The sequence below is a fragment of the Ranitomeya variabilis genome, chromosome 6, assembly GCF_051348905.1.
Source record: "Ranitomeya variabilis isolate aRanVar5 chromosome 6, aRanVar5.hap1, whole genome shotgun sequence".
In the NCBI taxonomy this organism is placed as follows: domain Eukaryota; kingdom Metazoa; phylum Chordata; class Amphibia; order Anura; family Dendrobatidae; genus Ranitomeya; species Ranitomeya variabilis.
Genome location: NC_135237.1, coordinates 7,037,030 through 7,057,000, shown reverse-complemented (window position 1 = coordinate 7,057,000; position 19,971 = coordinate 7,037,030). Strand labels below are relative to the sequence as shown.

The following is a 19,971-nucleotide window of genomic DNA, read 5'->3' as shown; positions in this document are numbered from 1 at the left end:
CATGACCAAGTGATGAGCCACAAGGCTCAAAGCCATCAGTAAGGAGACGTTGGTAGAAACGGTCAGGGCAGTGAGTAAAGAGTTAATTTACCTTCAGCCACTTCACCTCTGCATTCGCCCGTGATACTTCACATTCAAGCGTCACCTTGTCCCTCTCTTCCACTGTCATGTCCTGCAGCGGATGAGTGATTTGTACTGGAGGCTCTGGCAAGAGAGAGACAATTGTCATATAACTGGATAATCATGGCCGCCTCCAGGGTAAACGGAGGGTGACCGGCAGACGCATCCCCACTAGCAATAGTTCATTCATTATCAAGGTCCTAACATCAAAAATGCAAAAGTGCAAGTGGAAGGTACCGATATATGGCACCGACAGATTCTTGTGTCTCTCAGATGTATGGCTCTGCTATATCTCGGGTGTATGGCTCTGCTATATCTCAGGTGTACGGCTCTGCTATATCTCAGGTGTATGGCTCTGTTATATCTCAGGTGTATGGCTCTGTTATATCTCAGGTGTATGGCTCTGCTATATCTCAGGTGTATGGCTCTGTTATATCTCAGGTGTATGGCTCTACTATATCTCAGGTGTATGGCTCTGCTATATCTCAGGTGTATGGCTCTGCTATATCTCAGGTGTATGGCTCTGCTATATCTCAGGTGTATGGCTCTGTTATATCTCAGGTGTATGGCTCTGCTATATCTCAGGTGTATGGCTCTGTTATATCTCAGGTGTATGGCTCTACTATATCTCAGGTGTATGGCTCTGCTATATCTCAGGTGTATGGCTCTGCTATATCTCAGGTGTATGGCTCTGCTATATCTCAGGTGTATGGCTCTGCTATATCTCAGGTGTATGGCTCTGCTATATCTCAGGTGTATGGCTCTGCTATATCTCAGGTGTATGGCTCTGCTATATCTCAGGTGTATGGCTCTGCTATATCTCGGGTGTATGGCTCTGCTATATCTCAGGTGTATGGCCTCTGCTATATCTCAGGTGTATGGCTCTGCTATATCTCAGGTGTATGGCTCTGCTATATCTCAGGTGTATGGCTCTGCTATATCTCGGGTGTATGGCTCTGCTATATCTCAGGTGTATGGCTCTGCTATATCTCAGGTGTATGGCTCTGCTATATCTCAGGTGTATGGCTCTGCTATATCTCGGGTGTATGGCTCTGCTATATCTCAGGTGTATGGCCTCTGCTATATCTCAGGTGTATGGCTCTGCTATATCTCAGGTGTATGGCTCTGCTATATCTCGGGTGTATGGCTCTGCTATATCTCGGGTGTATGGCTCTGCTATATCTCAGGTGTATGGCTCTGCTATATCTCGGGTGTATGGCTCTGCTATATCTCGGGTGTATGGCTCTGCTATATCTCGGGTGTATGGCTCTGCTATATCTCGGGTGTATGGCTCTGCTATATCTCAGGTGTATGGCTCTGCTATATCTCAGGTGTATGGCTCTGCTATATCTCAGGTGTATGGCTCTGCTATATCTCAGGTGTATGGCTCTGCTATATCTCAGGTGTATGGCTCTGCTATATCTCAGGTGTAAGGGTCTGTTATATCTCAGGTGTATGGCTCTGCTATATCTCAGGTGTAAGGGTCTGTTATATCTCAGGTGTATGGCTCTGCTATATCTCGGGTGTATGGCTCTGCTATATCTCGGGTGTATGGCTCTGCTATATCTCGGGTGTATGGCTCTGCTATATCTCGGGTGTATGGCTCTGCTATATCTCGGGTGTATGGCTCTGCTATATCTCAGGTGTATGGCTCTGCTATATCTCAGGTGTAAGGGTCTGTTATATCTCAGGTGTATGGCTCTGCTATATCTCAGGTGTAAGGGTCTGTTATATCTCAGGTGTATGGCTCTGCTATATCTCGGGTGTATGGCTCTGCTATATCTCGGGTGTATGGCTCTGCTATATCTCGGGTGTATGGCTCTGCTATATCTCAGGTGTATGGCTCTGCTATATCTCGGGTGTATGGCTCTGCTATATCTCGGGTGTATGGCTCTGCTATATCTCGGGTGTATGGCTCTGCTATATCTCGGGTGTATGGCTCTGCTATATCTCGGGTGTATGGCTCTGCTATATCTCAGGTGTATGGCTCTGCTATATCTCAGGTGTATGGCTCTGCTATATCTCAGGTGTATGGCTCTGCTATATCTCAGGTGTAAGGGTCTGTTATATCTCAGGTGTATGGCTCTGCTATATCTCAGGTGTATGGCTCTGCTATATCTCAGGTGTATGGCTCTGCTATATCTCAGGTGTATGGCTCTGCTATATCTCGGGTGTATGGCTCTGCTATATCTCGGGTGTATGGCTCTGCTATATCTCGGGTGTATGGCTCTGCTATATCTCGGGTGTATGGCTCTGCTATATCTCAGGTGTATGGCTCTGCTATATCTCAGGTGTATGGCTCTGCTATATCTCAGGTGTACGGCTCTGCTATATCTCAGGTGTACGGCTCTGCTATATCTCAGGTGTACGGCTCTGCTATATCTCGGGTGTACGGCTCTGCTATATCTCGGGTGTATGGCTCTGCTATATCTCGGGTGTATGGCTCTTCTATATCTCAGGTGTACGGCTCTGCTATATCTCAGGTGTACGGCTCTGCTATATCTCAGGTGTACGGCTCTGCTATATCTCAGGTGTACGGCTCTGCTATATCTCAGGTGTACGGCTCTGCTATATCTCAGGTGTACGGCTCTGCTATATCTCAGGTGTACGGCTCTGCTATATCTCAGGTGTACGGCTCTGCTATATCTCAGGTGTACGGCTCTGCTATATCTCAGGTGTACGGCTCTGCTATATCTCAGGTGTACGGCTCTGCTATATCTCAGGTGTACGGCTCTGCTATATCTCAGGTGTACGGCTCTGCTATATCTCAGGTGTATGGCTCTTCTATATCTCAGGTGTACGGCTCTGCTATATCTCAGGTGTACGGCTCTGCTATATCTCAGGTGTACGGCTCTGCTATATCTCAGGTGTACGGCTCTGCTATATCTCAGGTGTACGGCTCTGCTATATCTCAGGTGTACGGCTCTGCTATATCTCAGGTGTACGGCTCTGCTATATCTCAGGTGTACGGCTCTGCTATATCTCAGGTGTATGGCTCTTCTATATCTCAGGTGTACGGCTCTGCTATATCTCAGGTGTACGGCTCTGCTATATCTCAGGTGTACGGCTCTGCTATATCTCAGGTGTACGGCTCTGCTATATCTCAGGTGTACGGCTCTGCTATATCTCAGGTGTATGGCTCTTCTATATCTCAGGTGTACGGCTCTGCTATATCTCAGGTGTACGGCTCTGCTATATCTCAGGTGTATGGCTCTGCTATATCTCGGGTGTATGGCTCTGCTATATCTCGGGTGTATGGCTCTTCTATATCTCAGGTGTACGGCTCTGCTATATCTCAGGTGTACGGCTCTGCTATATCTCAGGTGTATGGCTCTGCTATATCTCAGGTGTATGGCTCTGCTATATCTCAGGTGTACGGCTCTGCTATATCTCAGGTGTACGGCTCTGCTATATCTCAGGTGTACGGCTCTGCTATATCTCAGGTGTACGGCTCTACTATATCTCAGGTGTACGGCTCTGCTATATCTCAGGTGTACAGCTCTGCTATATCTCAGGTGTACGGCTCTGCTATATCTCAGGTGTACGGCTCTGCTATATCTCAGGTGTACGGCTCTGCTATATCTCAGGTGTACGGCTCTGCTATATCTCAGGTGTACGGCTCTGCTATATCTCAGGTGTACGGCTCTGCTATATCTCAGGTGTATGGCTCTGCTATATCTCAGGTGTATGGCTCTGCTATATCTCAGGTGTATGGCTCTGCTATATCTCAGGTGTATGGCTCTGCTATATCTCAGGTGTATGGCTCTGCTATATCTCAGGTGTATGGCTCTGCTATATCTCAGGTGTAAGGGTCTGTTATATCTCGGGTGTATGGCTCTGCTATATCTCAGGTGTATGGCTCTGCTATATCTCAGGTGTATGGCTCTGCTATATCTCGGGTGTATGGCTCTGCTATATCTCAGGTGTATGGCTCTGCTATATCTCAGGTGTATGGCTCTGCTATATCTCGGGTGTATGGCTCTGCTATATCTTAGGTGTATGGCTCTGCTATATCTCGGGTGTATGGCTCTGCTATATCTCAGGTGTAAGTGTCTGTTATATCTCAGGAGTATTGCTCGGCTATATCTCAGGTGTATGGCTCTGCTATATCTCAGGTGTATGGCTCTGTTATATCTCAGGTGTATGGCTCTGCTATATCTCAGGTGTATGGCTCTGCTATATCTCAGGTGTATGGCTCTGCTATATCTCAGGTGTATGGCTCTGCTATATCTCGGGTGTATGGCTCTGCTATATCTCGGGTGTATGGCTCTGTTATATCTCAGGTGTATGGCTCTGCTATATCTCAGGTGTATGGCTCTGCTATATCGCAGGTGTATGGCTCTGCTATATCTCAGATGTATGGCTCTGCTATATCTCAGGTGTATGGCTCTGCTATATCTCAGGTGTATGGCTCTGCTATATCTCAGGTGTATGGCTCTGCTATATCTCAGGTGTATGGCTCTGCTATATCTCAGGTGTATGGCTCTGCTATATCTCAGGTGTATGGCTCTGCTATATCTCAGGTGTATGGCTCTGCTATATCTCGGGTGTATGGCTCTGCTATATCTCGGGTGTATGGCTCTGCTATATCTCGGGTGTATGGCTCTGCTATATCTCAGGTGTATGGCTCTGCTATATCTCAGGTGTATGGCTCTGCTATATCTCAGGTGTATGGCTCTGCTATATCTCAGGTGTATGGCTCTGCTATATCTCAGGTGTACGGCTCTGCTATATCTCAGGTGTACGGCTCTGCTATATCTCAGGTGTACGGCTCTGCTATATCTCAGGTGTACGGCTCTCCTATATCTCAGGTGTACGGCTCTGCTATATCTCAGGTGTACGGCTCTGCTATATCTCAGGTGTACGGCTCTGCTATATCTCAGGTGTATGGCTCTGCTATATCTCAGGTGTATGGCTCTGCTATATCTCAGGTGTATGGCTCTGCTATATCTCAGGTGTATGGCTCTGCTATATCTCAGGTGTATGGCTCTGCTATATCTCAGGTGTAAGGGTCTGTTATATCTCGGGTGTATGGCTCTGCTATATCTCAGGTGTATGGCTCTGCTATATCTCAGGTGTATGGCTCTGCTATATCTCGGGTGTATGGCTCTGCTATATCTCAGGTGTATGGCTCTGCTATATCTCAGGTGTATGGCTCTGCTATATCTCGGGTGTATGGCTCTGCTATATCTTAGGTGTATGGCTCTGCTATATCTCGGGTGTATGGCTCTGCTATATCTCAGGTGTAAGTGTCTGTTATATCTCAGGAGTATTGCTCGGCTATATCTCAGGTGTATGGCTCTGCTATATCTCAGGTGTATGGCTCTGTTATATCTCAGGTGTATGGCTCTGCTATATCTCAGGTGTATGGCTCTGCTATATCTCAGGTGTATGGCTCTGCTATATCTCAGGTGTATGGCTCTGCTATATCTCGGGTGTATGGCTCTGCTATATCTCGGGTGTATGGCTCTGTTATATCTCAGGTGTATGGCTCTGCTATATCTCAGGTGTATGGCTCTGCTATATCGCAGGTGTATGGCTCTGCTATATCTCAGGTGTATGGCTCTGCTATATCTCAGGTGTATGGCTCTGCTATATCTCAGGTGTATGGCTCTGCTATATCTCAGGTGTATGGCTCTGCTATATCTCAGGTGTATGGCTCTGCTATATCTCAGGTGTATGGCTCTGCTATATCTCAGGTGTATGGCTCTGCTATATCTCAGGTGTATGGCTCTGCTATATCTCAGGTGTATGGCTCTGCTATATCTCGGGTGTATGGCTCTGCTATATCTCAGGTGTATGGCTCTGCTATATCTCAGGTGTATGGCTCTGCTATATCTCAGGTGTATGGCTCTGCTATATCTCAGGTGTATGGCTCTGCTATATCTCAGGTGTATGGCTCTGCTATATCTCGGGTGTATGGCTCTGCTATATCTCAGGTGTACGGCTCTGCTATATCTCAGGTGTACGGCTCTGCTATATCTCAGGTGTACGGCTCTCCTATATCTCAGGTGTATGGCTCTGCTATATCTCGGGTGTATGGCTCTGCTATATCTCGGGTGTATGGCTCTGCTATATCTCGGGTGTATGGCTCTGCTATATCTCAGGTGTACGGCTCTGCTATATCTCAGGTGTACGGCTCTGCTATATCTCAGGTGTACGGCTCTGCTATATCTCAGGTGTACGGCTCTGCTATATCTCAGGTGTACGGCTCTGCTATATCTCGGGTGTACGGCTCTGCTATATCTCGGGTGTATGGCTCTGCTATATCTCGGGTGTATGGCTCTGCTATATCTCAGGTGTATGGCTCTGCTATATCTCAGGTGTATGGCTCTGCTATATCTCAGGTGTATGGCTCTACTATATCTCAGGTGTACGGCTCTGCTATATCTCAGGTGTACGGCTCTGCTATATCTCAGGTGTACGGCTCTGCTATATCTCAGGTGTACGGCTCTGCTATATCTCAGGTGTACGGCTCTGCTATATCTCAGGTGTATGGCTCTGCTATATCTCAGGTGTACGGCTCTGCTATATCTCAGGTGTACGGCTCTACTATATCTCAGGTGTACGGCTCTGCTATATCTCAGGTGTACGGCTCTGCTATATCTCAGGTGTACGGCTCTGCTATATCTCAGGTGTACGGCTCTGCTATATCTCAGGTGTACGGCTCTGCTATATCTCAGGTGTACGGCTCTGCTATATCTCAGGTGTACGGCTCTGCTATATCTCAGGTGTATGGCTCTGCTATATCTCAGGTGTATGGCTCTGCTATATCTCAGGTGTATGGCTCTGCTATATCTCGGGTGTATGGCTCTGCTATATCTCGGGTGTATGGCTCTGCTATATCTCGGGTGTATGGCTCTGCTATATCTCGGGTGTATGGCTCTGCTATATCTCGGGTGTATGGCTCTGCTATATCTCAGGTGTATGGCTCTGCTATATCTCGGGTGTATGGCTCTGCTATATCTCAGGTGTATGGCTCTGCTATATCTCAGGTGTATGGCTCTGCTATATCTCGGGCTCAGGTGTACGGCTCTGCTATATCTCAGGTGTATGGCTCTGCTATATCTCAGGTGTATGGCTCTGCTATATCTCAGGTGTATGGCTCTGCTATATCTCAGGTGTATGGCTCTGCTATATCTCAGGTGTAAGGGTCTGTTATATCTCAGGTGTATGGCTCTGCTATATCTCGGGTGTATGGCTCTGCTATATCTCGGGTGTATGGCTCTGCTATATCTCAGGTGTAAGGGTCTGTTATATCTCGGGTGTATGGCTCTGCTATATCTCAGGTGTATGGCTCTGCTATATCTCGGGTGTATGGCTCTGCTATATCTCAGGTGTATGGCTCTGCTATATCTCAGGTGTATGGCTCTGCTATATCTCGGGTGTATGGCTCTGCTATATCTCAGGTGTATGGCTCTGCTATATCTCAGGTGTATGGCTCTGCTATATCTCGGGTGTATGGCTCTGCTATATCTCAGGTGTATGGCTCTGCTATATCTCAGGTGTAAGGGTCTGTTATATCTCAGGTGTATGGCTCTGCTATATCTCGGGTGTATGGCTCTGCTATATCTCGGGTGTATGGCTCTGCTATATCTCGGGTGTATGGCTCTGCTATATCTCGGGTGTATGGCTCTGCTATATCTCAGGTGTATGGCTCTGTTATATCTCAGGTGTATGGCTCTGCTATATCTCAGGTGTATGGCTCTGCTATATCTCAGGTGTATGGCTCTGCTATATCTCAGGTGTATGGCTCTGCTATATCTCGGGTGTATGGCTCTGCTATATCTCAGGTGTATGGCTCTGCTATATCTCAGGTGTATGGCTCTGCTATATCTCAGGTGTATGGCTCTGCTATATCTCAGGTGTATGGCTCTGCTATATCTCAGGTGTATGGCTCTGCTATATCTCAGGTGTATGGCTCTGCTATATCTCGGGTGTATGGCTCTGCTATATCTCGGGTGTAAGGGTCTGTTATATCTCAGGTGTATGGCTCTGCTATATCTCGGGTGTATGGCTCTGCTATATCTCGGGTGTATGGCTCTGCTATATCTCAGGTGTATGGCTCTGCTATATCTCAGATGTATGGCTCTGCTATATCTCGGGTGTATGGCTCTGCTATATCTCGGGTGTATGGCTCTGCTATATCTCAGGTGTATGGCTCTGCTATATCTCAGGTGTATGGCTCTGCTATATCTCAGGTGTATGGCTCTGCTATATCTCAGGTGTATGGCTCTGCTATATCTCAGGTGTATGGCTCTGCTATATCTCAGGTGTAAGGGTCTGTTATATCTCAGGTGTATGGCTCTGCTATATCTCGGGTGTATGGCTCTGCTATATCTCGGGTGTATGGCTCTGCTATATCTCGGGTGTATGGCTCTGCTATATCTCGGGTGTATGGCTCTGCTATATCTCGGGTGTATGGCTCTGCTATATCTCAGGTGTATGGCTCTGTTATATCTCAGGTGTATGGCTCTGCTATATCTCAGGTGTATGGCTCTGCTATATCTCAGGTGTATGGCTCTGCTATATCTCAGGTGTATGGCTCTGCTATATCTCGGGTGTATGGCTCTGCTATATCTCAGGTGTATGGCTCTGCTATATCTCAGGTGTATGGCTCTGCTATATCTCAGGTGTATGGCTCTGCTATATCTCAGGTGTATGGCTCTGCTATATCTCAGGTGTATGGCTCTGCTATATCTCAGGTGTATGGCTCTGCTATATCTCGGGTGTATGGCTCTGCTATATCTCGGGTGTAAGGGTCTGTTATATCTCAGGTGTATGGCTCTGCTATATCTCGGGTGTATGGCTCTGCTATATCTCGGGTGTATGGCTCTGCTATATCTCAGGTGTATGGCTCTGCTATATCTCAGATGTATGGCTCTGCTATATCTCGGGTGTATGGCTCTGCTATATCTCGGGTGTATGGCTCTGCTATATCTCAGGTGTATGGCTCTGCTATATCTCAGGTGTATGGCTCTGCTATATCTCAGGTGTATGGCTCTGCTATATCTCAGGTGTATGGCTCTGCTATATCTCAGGTGTATGGCTCTGCTATATCTCAGGTGTAAGGGTCTGTTATATCTCAGGTGTATGGCTCTGCTATATCTCGGGTGTATGGCTCTGCTATATCTCGGGTGTATGGCTCTTCTATATCTCAGGTGTACGGCTCTGCTATATCTCAGGTGTATGGCTCTGCTATATCTCAGGTGTATGGCTCTGCTATATCTCGGGTGTATGGCTCTGCTATATCTCGGGTGTATGGCTCTGCTATATCTCGGGTGTATGGCTCTGCTATATCTCAGGTGTATGGCTCTGCTATATCTCAGGTGTATGGCTCTGCTATATCTCAGGTGTATGGCTCTGCTATATCTCAGGTGTATGGCTCTGCTATATCTCAGGTGTATGGCTCTGCTATATCTCAGGTGTATGGCTCTGCTATATCTCAGGTGTATGGCTCTGCTATATCTCAGGTGTATGGCTCTGCTATAGCTCGGGTGTATGGCTCTGCTATATCTCGGGTGTATGGCTCTGCTATATCTCGGGTGTATGGCTCTGCTATATCTCAGGTGTATGGCTCTGCTATATCTCAGGTGTATGGCTCTGCTATATCTCAGGTGTATGGCTCTGCTATATCTCAGGTGTATGGCTCTGCTATATCTCGGGTGTATGGCTCTGCTATATCTCGGGTGTACGGCTCTGCTATGTCTCAGGTGTATGGCTCTGCTATATCTCAGGTGTATGGCTCTGCTATATCTCGGGTGTATGGCTCTACTATATCTCAGGTGTATGGCTCTGCTATATCTCAGGTGTACGGCTCTGCTATATCTCAGGTGTATGGCTCTGCTATATCTCAGGTGTATGGCTCTGCTATATCTCAGGTGTATGGCTCTGCTATATCTCAGGTGTATGGCTCTGCTATATCTCAGGTGTATGGCTCTGCTATATCTCAGGTGTATGGCTCTACTATATCTCGGGTGTATGGCTCTGCTATATCTCGGGTGTATGGCTCTGCTATATCTCGGGTGTATGGCTCTGCTATATCTCAGGTGTAAGTGTCTGTTATATCTCAGGAGTATTGCTCGGCTATATCTCAGGTGTATGGCTCTGCTATATCTCAGGTGTATGGCTCTGCTATATCTCGGGTGTATGGCTCTACTATATCTCGGGTGTATGGCTCTGCTATATCTCGGGTGTATGGCTCTGCTATATCTCGGGTGTATGGCTCTGCTATATCTCGGGTGTATGGCTCTGCTATATCTCAGGTGTATGGCTCTGCTATATCTCAGGTGTATGGCTCTGCTATATCTCAGGTGTATGGCTCTGCTATATCTCGGGTGTATGGCTCTGCTATATCTCGGGTGTATGGCTCTGCTATATCTCAGGTGTATGGCTCTGCTATATCTCAGGTGTATGGCTCTGCTATATCTCAGGTGTATGGCTCTGCTATATCTCGGGTGTATGGCTCTGCTATATCTCAGGTGTATGGCTCTGCTATATCTCAGGTGTATGGCTCTGCTATATCTCAGGTGTATGGCTCTGCTATATCTCAGGTGTATGGCTCTGCTATATCTCAGGTGTATGGCTCTGCTATATCTCAGGTGTATGGCTCTGCTATATCTCGGGTGTATGGCTCTGCTATATCTCGGGTGTATGGCTCTGCTATATCTCGGGTGTATGGCTCTGCTATATCTCGGGTGTATGGCTCTGCTATATCTCAGGTGTATGGCTCTGCTATATCTCAGGTGTATGGCTCTGCTATATCTCAGGTGTATGGCTCTGCTATATCTCAGGTGTATGGCTCTGCTATATCTCAGGTGTATGGCTCTGCTATATCTCAGGTGTAAGGGTCTGTTATATCTCAGGTGTATGGCTCTGCTATATCTCGGGTGTATGGCTCTGCTATATCTCGGGTGTATGGCTCTGCTATATCTCAGGTGTATGGCTCTGCTATATCTCAGGTGTATGGCTCTGCTATATCTCAGGTGTATGGCTCTGCTATATCTCAGGTGTATGGCTCTGCTATATCTCAGGTGTATGGCTCTGCTATATCTCAGGTGTATGGCTCTGCTATATCTCAGGTGTATGGCTCTGCTATATCTCAGGTGTATGGCTCTGCTATATCTCGGGTGTATGGCTCTGCTATATCTCGGGTGTATGGCTCTGCTATATCTCGGGTGTATGGCTCTGCTATATCTCAGGTGTATGGCTCTGCTATATCTCAGGTGTATGGCTCTGCTATATCTCAGGTGTATGGCTCTGCTATATCTCAGGTGTATGGCTCTGCTATATCTCGGGTGTATGGCTCTGCTATATCTCGGGTGTACGGCTCTGCTATGTCTCAGGTGTATGGCTCTGCTATATCTCAGGTGTATGGCTCTGCTATATCTCGGGTGTATGGCTCTACTATATCTCAGGTGTATGGCTCTGCTATATCTCAGGTGTACGGCTCTGCTATATCTCAGGTGTATGGCTCTGCTATATCTCAGGTGTATGGCTCTGCTATATCTCAGGTGTATGGCTCTGCTATATCTCAGGTGTATGGCTCTGCTATATCTCAGGTGTATGGCTCTGCTATATCTCAGGTGTATGGCTCTACTATATCTCGGGTGTATGGCTCTGCTATATCTCAGGTGTATGGCTCTGCTATATCTCGGGTGTATGGCTCTGCTATATCTCAGGTGTAAGTGTCTGTTATATCTCAGGAGTATTGCTCGGCTATATCTCAGGTGTATGGCTCTGCTATATCTCAGGTGTATGGCTCTGCTATATCTCGGGTGTATGGCTCTACTATATCTCGGGTGTATGGCTCTGCTATATCTCGGGTGTATGGCTCTGCTATATCTCGGGTGTATGGCTCTGCTATATCTCGGGTGTATGGCTCTGCTATATCTCAGGTGTATGGCTCTGCTATATCTCAGGTGTATGGCTCTGCTATATCTCAGGTGTATGGCTCTGCTATATCTCGGGTGTATGGCTCTGCTATATCTCGGGTGTATGGCTCTGCTATATCTCAGGTGTATGGCTCTGCTATATCTCGGGTGTATGGCTCTGCTATATCTCGGGTGTATGGCTCTGCTATATCTCAGGTGTAAGGGTCTGTTATATCTCAGGTGTATGGCTCTGCTATATCTCAGGTGTATGGCTCTGCTATATCTCGGGTGTATGGCTCTGCTATATCTCAGGTGTATGGCTCTGCTATATCTCAGGTGTATGGCTCTGCTATATCTCAGGTGTATGGCTCTGCTATATCTCAGGTGTATGGCTCTGCTATATCTCAGGTGTATGGCTCTGCTATATCTCAGGAGTATGGCTCTGCTATATCTCAGGTGTATGGCTCTGCTATATCTCGGGTGTATGGCTCTGCTATATCTCAGGTGTATGGCTCTGCTATATCTCAGGTGTATGGCTCTGCTATATCTCGGGTGTATGGCTCTGCTATATCTCGGGTGTATGGCTCTGCTATATCTCAGGTGTATGGCTCTGCTATATCTCAGGTGTATGGCTCTGCTATATCTCAGGTGTATGGCTCTGCTATATCTCAGGTGTATGGCTCTGCTATATCTCGGGTGTATGGCTCTGCTATATCTCAGGTGTATGGCTCTGCTATATCTCAGGTGTATGGCTCTGCTATATCTCAGGTGTATGGCTCTGCTATATCTCAGGTGTATGGCTCTGCTATATCTCAGGTGTATGGCTCTGCTATATCTCGGGTGTATGGCTCTACTATATCTCGGGTGTATGGCTCTGCTATATCTCGGGTGTATGGCTCTGCTATATCTCAGGTGTATGGCTCTGCTATATCTCGGGTGTATGGCTCTGCTATATCTCGGGTGTATGGCTCTGCTATATATCGGGTGTATGGCTCTGCTATATCTCGGGTGTATGGCCTCTGCTATATCTCAGGTGTATGGCTCTACTATATCTCAGGTGTATGGCTCTGCTATATCTCAGGTGTATGGCTCTGCTATATCTCAGGTGTATGGCTCTGCTATATCTCGGGTGTATGGCTCTGCTATATCTCAGGTGTATGGCTCTGCTATATCTCAGGTGTATGGCTCTGCTATATCTCAGGTGTAAGGCTCTGTTATTTCTAGGGTGTACGGCTCTTTTATTTCTAGGGTGTAAGGCTTTGTTATTTCTCAGGTGTATGTGTCATGACTCAGCTGTCGGGTGACTAGGGACCATTGGCTCCTTCCCTGTTCCTACCACTACAGGGCGCCCTAGCTAGCCCTATTCCCCAAGATACTTCTGAAGGTGAAGATGCCGGGACCATCACCCTTGCCTTGTCTTCTGAATCAGCTCCGTCTGTTGTTTTCCCAAACCCAGGGAAGGGGGGTGCCACTATGCACCGCAGTACACCAGCCTGACGAACAAGGCAACACAAAAAAGGTAAACTGAAATACCAGGCAAACATCTTCCCTGACGAAGCCTGCTTGTCAGGCGATACGCGTGGGCATCGCCCTATAATACCAGGTTGTATTCTTATGGAGGGTTTCCTCCTTTTACATTTCTGAGATCTAGCTCGGTACTTATATTCATGGGTTATAATTAACCCTTCTCTCCCCCTCCCTTCCCCTTCTTTTGCCTTCTCTTTATACACGACTTTCTGGGCAGCGTTTTGTTATATGCTTTTGCATAGTCTGCATGGTATGCGTTAATCAGGTGTACTCTATGCTGCCCGATGTATGTGTATTCTTGTATATCTCCCCATTAGCCATTAGTTTGGGGTTGGGTTTTTTTGGGGGGTTTCACTATATATTGCTATTTGATCTCTTTGTCCTGTGTATTTTGGATGGTGTGTATTTTTTAATTATGTTTTAACTGTTTGTGATGTTTTTGAATTGTTCAATAAAATCAGCTTGTTATTTCTATAACTCATTATATAGCATTATTGGTGTGCGAGCCTTGGCAGTAATGCTTTTTCTTTTTGGTTTTTGCAATATTGTTTATTACTGACCTTGCACCCATGACCTGCCCTATTCCTATATGGTAGTGCGCCCAATTCTTTGATTATTTGAGGCAAACAAATATTCACTAATATATAACAAAGGAATGCACCGGGGAGTAGAGGATGGGGGAATAACCAAAGTGAGATGAGGGAAGGGCTTTATCACACTTACAAACCAAGCAACAGTTACAGATAATTCCTCCAAAACTCCTCATATAAACACCTCTCCTCCTAAGCCATGCAGCAAAAGCTAGCTCTGACATGGGATTGAATCAGGACCCAGGAATAGGAGTAGCAAACCGAGCTCAGCTGAGAGCTCATACTCCCAGAGTCTCCAACATGGTCGATTAACCCCTGTTCTGCCGAAAGAAATAAACTCCACTTAAAAATAAGGAGAAGTGCTTCTTTTCAGCACAGGAGAAGGAGCAATCAGACGCTGTGGTCTTCTGGCTCCTCTCTGTTGCAGTAACCCCGTGATAATATGGCTCTGTTATTTTTCAGGTGTATAGCTCTGTCATTTCTCAGGTGTATGGCTCTGCTATTTCTAGGGTGTGATGTTCATCCTTCGTAGTCGAAGATGACCATGACTTCAGGGTTAGAAGATAATTAGTAGTTATGGGTCCTGTCACGTTAATGTATAACATAGCGTATGATTTTTCATGTTACCCTGTTAGCACACACGCAGTGGGCTCCAACCCCCCTTCCTTTTCCGAATGCCTTCGCTTTGCCTAGGCACAATCCCTGTGTAACTGAAACCCAGCGGGGAGCCTTGAAACTCCTCTCTGCTCTTTCCCCCTCCCATCGGAATGCTAATTAACCCAGAGCTGGCTCTATCCACAAGAAGCATGAGGCCTTGAAACTCCTCTCTGCTCCTTCCCCTCCCATAGGAATTTCTTTGTGTAACTCCATGTGGTTGCTGTGCATGGGAGAGATATTCAATAAGCCTTACTGCGCCGCCAGTGTATGATGGGAATATTCTGGCTACATATTCGGAATGTGATTTAATAGTGCTTCACAACAGGGCCTCTTGCGGGAGTCTGGCCCCAAGAGAATCAGAGAAACAGATTTCTCCTGAACCATGTGGGATAGTTAGATCATGTTTGGATTCAATAGAAAGCTAATTTTGATATAAGATGAGGGATGTGTGTGCTGTGATTCTGCTAGGTTCGCAAGCACATCTAGGAGTGTTATAAGTTTTCGTACCAAAATATGCACCCTGGCAGCTAGGGAAGGGTGCAGGTAAACCAGCCCCTTTAGTGATGTCACAAGCCTGCAGGCATAAGTTACTGCACTCAACCCAGCCTTCATTCTTGCCTGGGATTTCACTACAGAAAGACCCCCTGATGCACTGGGATATTTGGCTCCGCCTACCAGCATGGTTAGCCGAAATGATCTAAGCAAATATGAATTTCATCTTTCTTTAATCCATGTTTTTTCTATAATTGCTGTACATACTTTAAATTGTCTCATATTGTAAAATCTTTATATACCTTTTATAAACACTGCCTAGTCTTTTATGGAGTAAAATATAAAATCTACTTGCTTTGTTTTCCTTGCTCTAAAACCCTAAGTCCTCCGAAGTTAATTATGCTACTAAATTGGGTTGGCTCTGAACCCCTCTCTGTGAGAAATCTGAGCTGGTGGCAGCGAAGTGTGTTTTGGGCTAGGTGGGTACCACTGGCAGCGACAGAACAGGGTTTTTATAAGCTATTGTCTGGCTGTGGCCTGAGCATTTATAATTCCCTCGCTGCAGCGTGCCTGCTAGCCAGTCCACAGTGAAGCGGCCCGTCCGGCGACTAATTATCCCAGGTGTAGTTCCCTGACTGACCTGAGGGTAAGGGGAGCGCCAAAGAGCTGCAAGTTCCGAAGCAGAACTGGAAAGCGGGATATACATAAATCATACCTCCCAACTTTTGAAGATGGGAAAGAGGGACAAAGTTTGTGGCGCGCAAAGAGCGCCACGGTAAATTTTAGGCCACGCCTCTGACCACACCCATTCAGAATTAGTCACACCCATATCCACGACCCAACCACACCCATTAGCACTGCCGATCACACTGTTTCATATACAATAATTATAAACAAAAAAATATGGCCACACAGTGCCCCATACTGTATAATGGCCACACATGATGCTCCATACTGTATGATGACCACACATGACGCTCCATACTGTATAATGGCTACACATGATGCTCCATACTGTATAATGAATACACATGATGCTCCATACTGTATAATGACCGCACATGATGCTCCATACTGTATAATGAACACACATGATGCTCCATTCTGTATAATGACCGCACATGATGCTCCATACTGTATAATGACTGCACATGATGCTCCATACTGTATAATGACTGCACATGATGCTCCATACTGTATAATGACTGCACATGATGCTCCATACTGTATACTGGCCGCACATGATGCTCCATACTGTATAATGACTGCACATGATGCTCCATACTGTATAATGACTGCACATGATGCTCCATACTGTATAATGACTGCACATGATTCTCCATACTGTATAATGACCGCACATGATGCTCCATACTGTATAATGACCGCACATGATGCTCCATACTGTATAATGGCCACACAGTTCTCCATACTGTATAATGATCCCACATGATGCTTAATACTGTATACTGACCCCCCTCCTGCATGTATGGCTCATATTCCCCCCCCTATGCATGGCTCATATTTCCCCCCCACCCTATGCATGGCTCATATTTCCCCCCCCACCCTATGCATGGCTCATATTTCCCCCCCACACCCTATGCATGGCTTATATTTCCCCCCCACCCTATGCATGACTTATATTTCCCCCCCCACCCTATGCATGGCTCATATTTCCCCCCCCCACCCTATGCATGGCTCATATTTCCCCCCCCACCCTATGCATGGCTCATATTTCCCCCCCACCCTATGCATGGCTCATATTCCCCCCCACCCCCTATGCATGGCTCATATTCCCCCCCCACCCCCTATGCATGGCTCATATTCCCCCCTCCACCCCCTATGCATGGCTCATATTTCCCCCCCACCCCCTATGCATGGCTCATATTTCCCCCCCTATGCATGGCTCATATTTCACCCTCCTGTATGATGCATGGCTCATATTCCCCCCCACTCCCATCTTTAATGGCGACGGCGCGGCTTACCGTCCTCCTTCATCCCCCCTCCCCTGTCCCTCATACTTACCTGTTCCTCACCGCGCGGTCATCCCTCTCGCGCTGTGTCCCGACTCCCGGCTCAGCACCTTCTTCCTGGGTGAGCGGTCATGTGATACCGCTTATTATAGGTCATGAATATGCGCATATTCATGACCTTAAATGAGCGGTACCACGTGACCGCTCATTCAGGAGCGCTGCAGAAGCCGAGACCAGCCATCGCTGGAGCAGGGTGAGTATTGTCTTCAAGTAGGGTGGGTGGGATGCGGGCGGTCGGGGTCGGGTGGGAGGTGACCCAACTGTTATAAAAAAAAAAAAAAAAACAGCCACAAACCTTGCTCAGGTGCCGCCCCCTGCATTGTCCCCGCCCTAGGCACGTAGTGCGGGACAACTAATGTCCCTCCCGGGATCGCGGGGCTGACTGTCAAAATCAGGACAGTCCCGCGGGATCCGGGACGGTTGGGAGGTATGCATAAATCCCTGCAGTTTGTGACATATTGTAGCAGCAGTGTGATAACTAAAATAAGCCCCTGCGGTAAATTGATAGGTCAATAGCCTTGCTTGTGTTTTCATCACATTGTAGCAGTGGAGGGATAACTAAGATAAGCCCCCCTGCACATGTGATATCCATGTGCTGGCCAAAGGTCACCCCCGATTTGTGACATATTGGCAGCACGGTGGGAATCATGACAGGTCCGGAGGTGGCTGATGAGTCCAATCCGGGCCCTGAAGGTTTGCCCACATTCTTGACATGAAGTACCAGATGTAGTCAGTACACCAGATTCTACTTGTGCCTTGAGGACAACACACTTTCTTTTTGCGTCAAAGATTTTCCTATCTTCAGCTGCACGTGCTCCTGATGTGATCCTGCCCCGCCAACCTGGACGATCCAGGGCAAGCTCTTCCCATTCATTGGTGTTGACTTCCAGGTTTTTGAGAGACACCTTAAGGCCGTCTTTATAGCGCTTCTTTTGCCTCCCAACTGCTCGTTTTCCTTGGCACAGTTCTCCATACAGCAGTTTTTTTGGTTGTCGGCTGTCAGACATTCTGACCATGTGTCCAGCCCACCTGACTTGGACTTTCAGCAGGAGAGTGTAAACGCTGCAGAGCCCAGTTTGTGTTAGAACTGCTGTGTCTGGGACATTGTCTTACCACCTGATGTGGAAGAGTCTACTCATGTGGAAATGATTAAGCTGTTTAGCATGCCGGCTGTAGACTGTCCAGGTCTCGCTACCATAGAGAAGTGTGGTGAGGACCACTGCGCAATAGACCTTCAGCTTGGTGGTAAGGCTGAGTCCCCTTTGCCCCCAGAAGTTCTTACGCAGTCTCCCGAAGGCGGCACTGGCTTTGGCAATTCTGTTATTAACCTCAGCGTCGTTACTTCACGGGAAAGTGTGCTGCCTAAGTAGGGGAAGCTATCGACTGCTTTGAGGTTTTGCTCCTTCACCGTGACACGTGGCTCCTTGTATAGTTTTCCTGGAACAGGTTGATACATGACTTCGGTTTTTCTAATGTTGATCTTGAGACCAAAACTGTCGCAAGCTTGCTAAAAACAGTCCATTTCATGCTGCATCTGCTGTTCCGTGCTAGCGTTAAGTGCACAGTCATCAGCAAATAATTCATGGATAACAGTCTCATGCACTTTCGTAACCGCCTTCAGGCGTTTTGGGTTGAATAGCTTGCCATCAGTCCTGTACCTAACCTGGATTCCATCTTCACAGTTGTTAAAGGCATCACTTAACATTGCAGAGAACAGCATACTGAACAGGGTTGGAGCAAGCACAGAGCCTTGTTTACACCGTTTGTTACTGGGAAAGACTCAGATTTGTCTCCATCGTTCAGAATCTTCACCATCATTTATTTATTTATTTATTTTTTATATAGCACTAACATATCCCGCAGCGCTTTACAGTTTGCACACATTATCATCGCTGTCCCCAATGGGGCTCACAATCTAAATTCCCTATCAGTATGTCTTTGCAATCATGCCATCATGGTACTGCCGGACCATTGAGATGTACTTGCTCGGGCAGACGAATTTTGCCATGATCTTCCACAGGCCGTCTCTACTGACTGTGTCGAAAGCCTTGGTCAAATCAACAAAAGTTACATAAAGGTCACAGTGTTGCTCCTGGCACTTTTCCTGAAGTTGACCTGATGCAAAGACCATTGTCACGATTCACACCGTGCTGCCAACAATATGTCACGGATCGTGGGTGACCTTTGGCCAGCACATGGCTATCACATGTGCAGGGGGCTTATCTTAGTTATCCCTCCACTGCTACAATGTGATGAAAACACAAACAAGGCTATTGACCTATCAATTTACCGCAGGGGCTTATTTTAGTTATCCCACTGCTGCTACAATATCACGAATGGCAGGGATTTATGTATATCCCGCTTTCCAGTTCCGCTTCAGAACTTGCAGCTCTCCGGCGCCCCCTTACCCTCAGGTCAGTCAGGGAACTACAACTGGGATAATTAGTAGCCGGACGGGCCGCTTCACTGTGGACTGGCTAGCAGGCACACTGCAGCGAGGGAATTATAAATGCTCAGGCCGCACCCAGACAATAGCTTATATAACCCCATTCCTTCACTTCCAGCGGCACCTACCTAGCCCAGAACACACTACGCTGCCACCAGCTCAGATTTCTCACGCAGAGGGGTTCAGAGCCAACCCAATTTAGTAGCGTAATTACCTTTAGAAGATTTAGGGTA

General features: G+C 47.2%; 1 protein-coding gene across 1 annotated transcript in view; it reads right to left on the bottom strand.

The window, feature by feature from the left end:
• Positions 1-19,971, bottom strand: part of OBSCN (obscurin, cytoskeletal calmodulin and titin-interacting RhoGEF) — an 860,705-nt gene that overhangs the window by 618,153 nt on the left and 222,581 nt on the right. Inside the window, exon 22 of the mRNA XM_077269354.1 lies at positions 92-204. Within this exon, the coding sequence (XP_077125469.1) occupies positions 92-204 (113 nt within the window). The remainder of the gene's footprint in view (positions 1-91; positions 205-19,971) is intronic.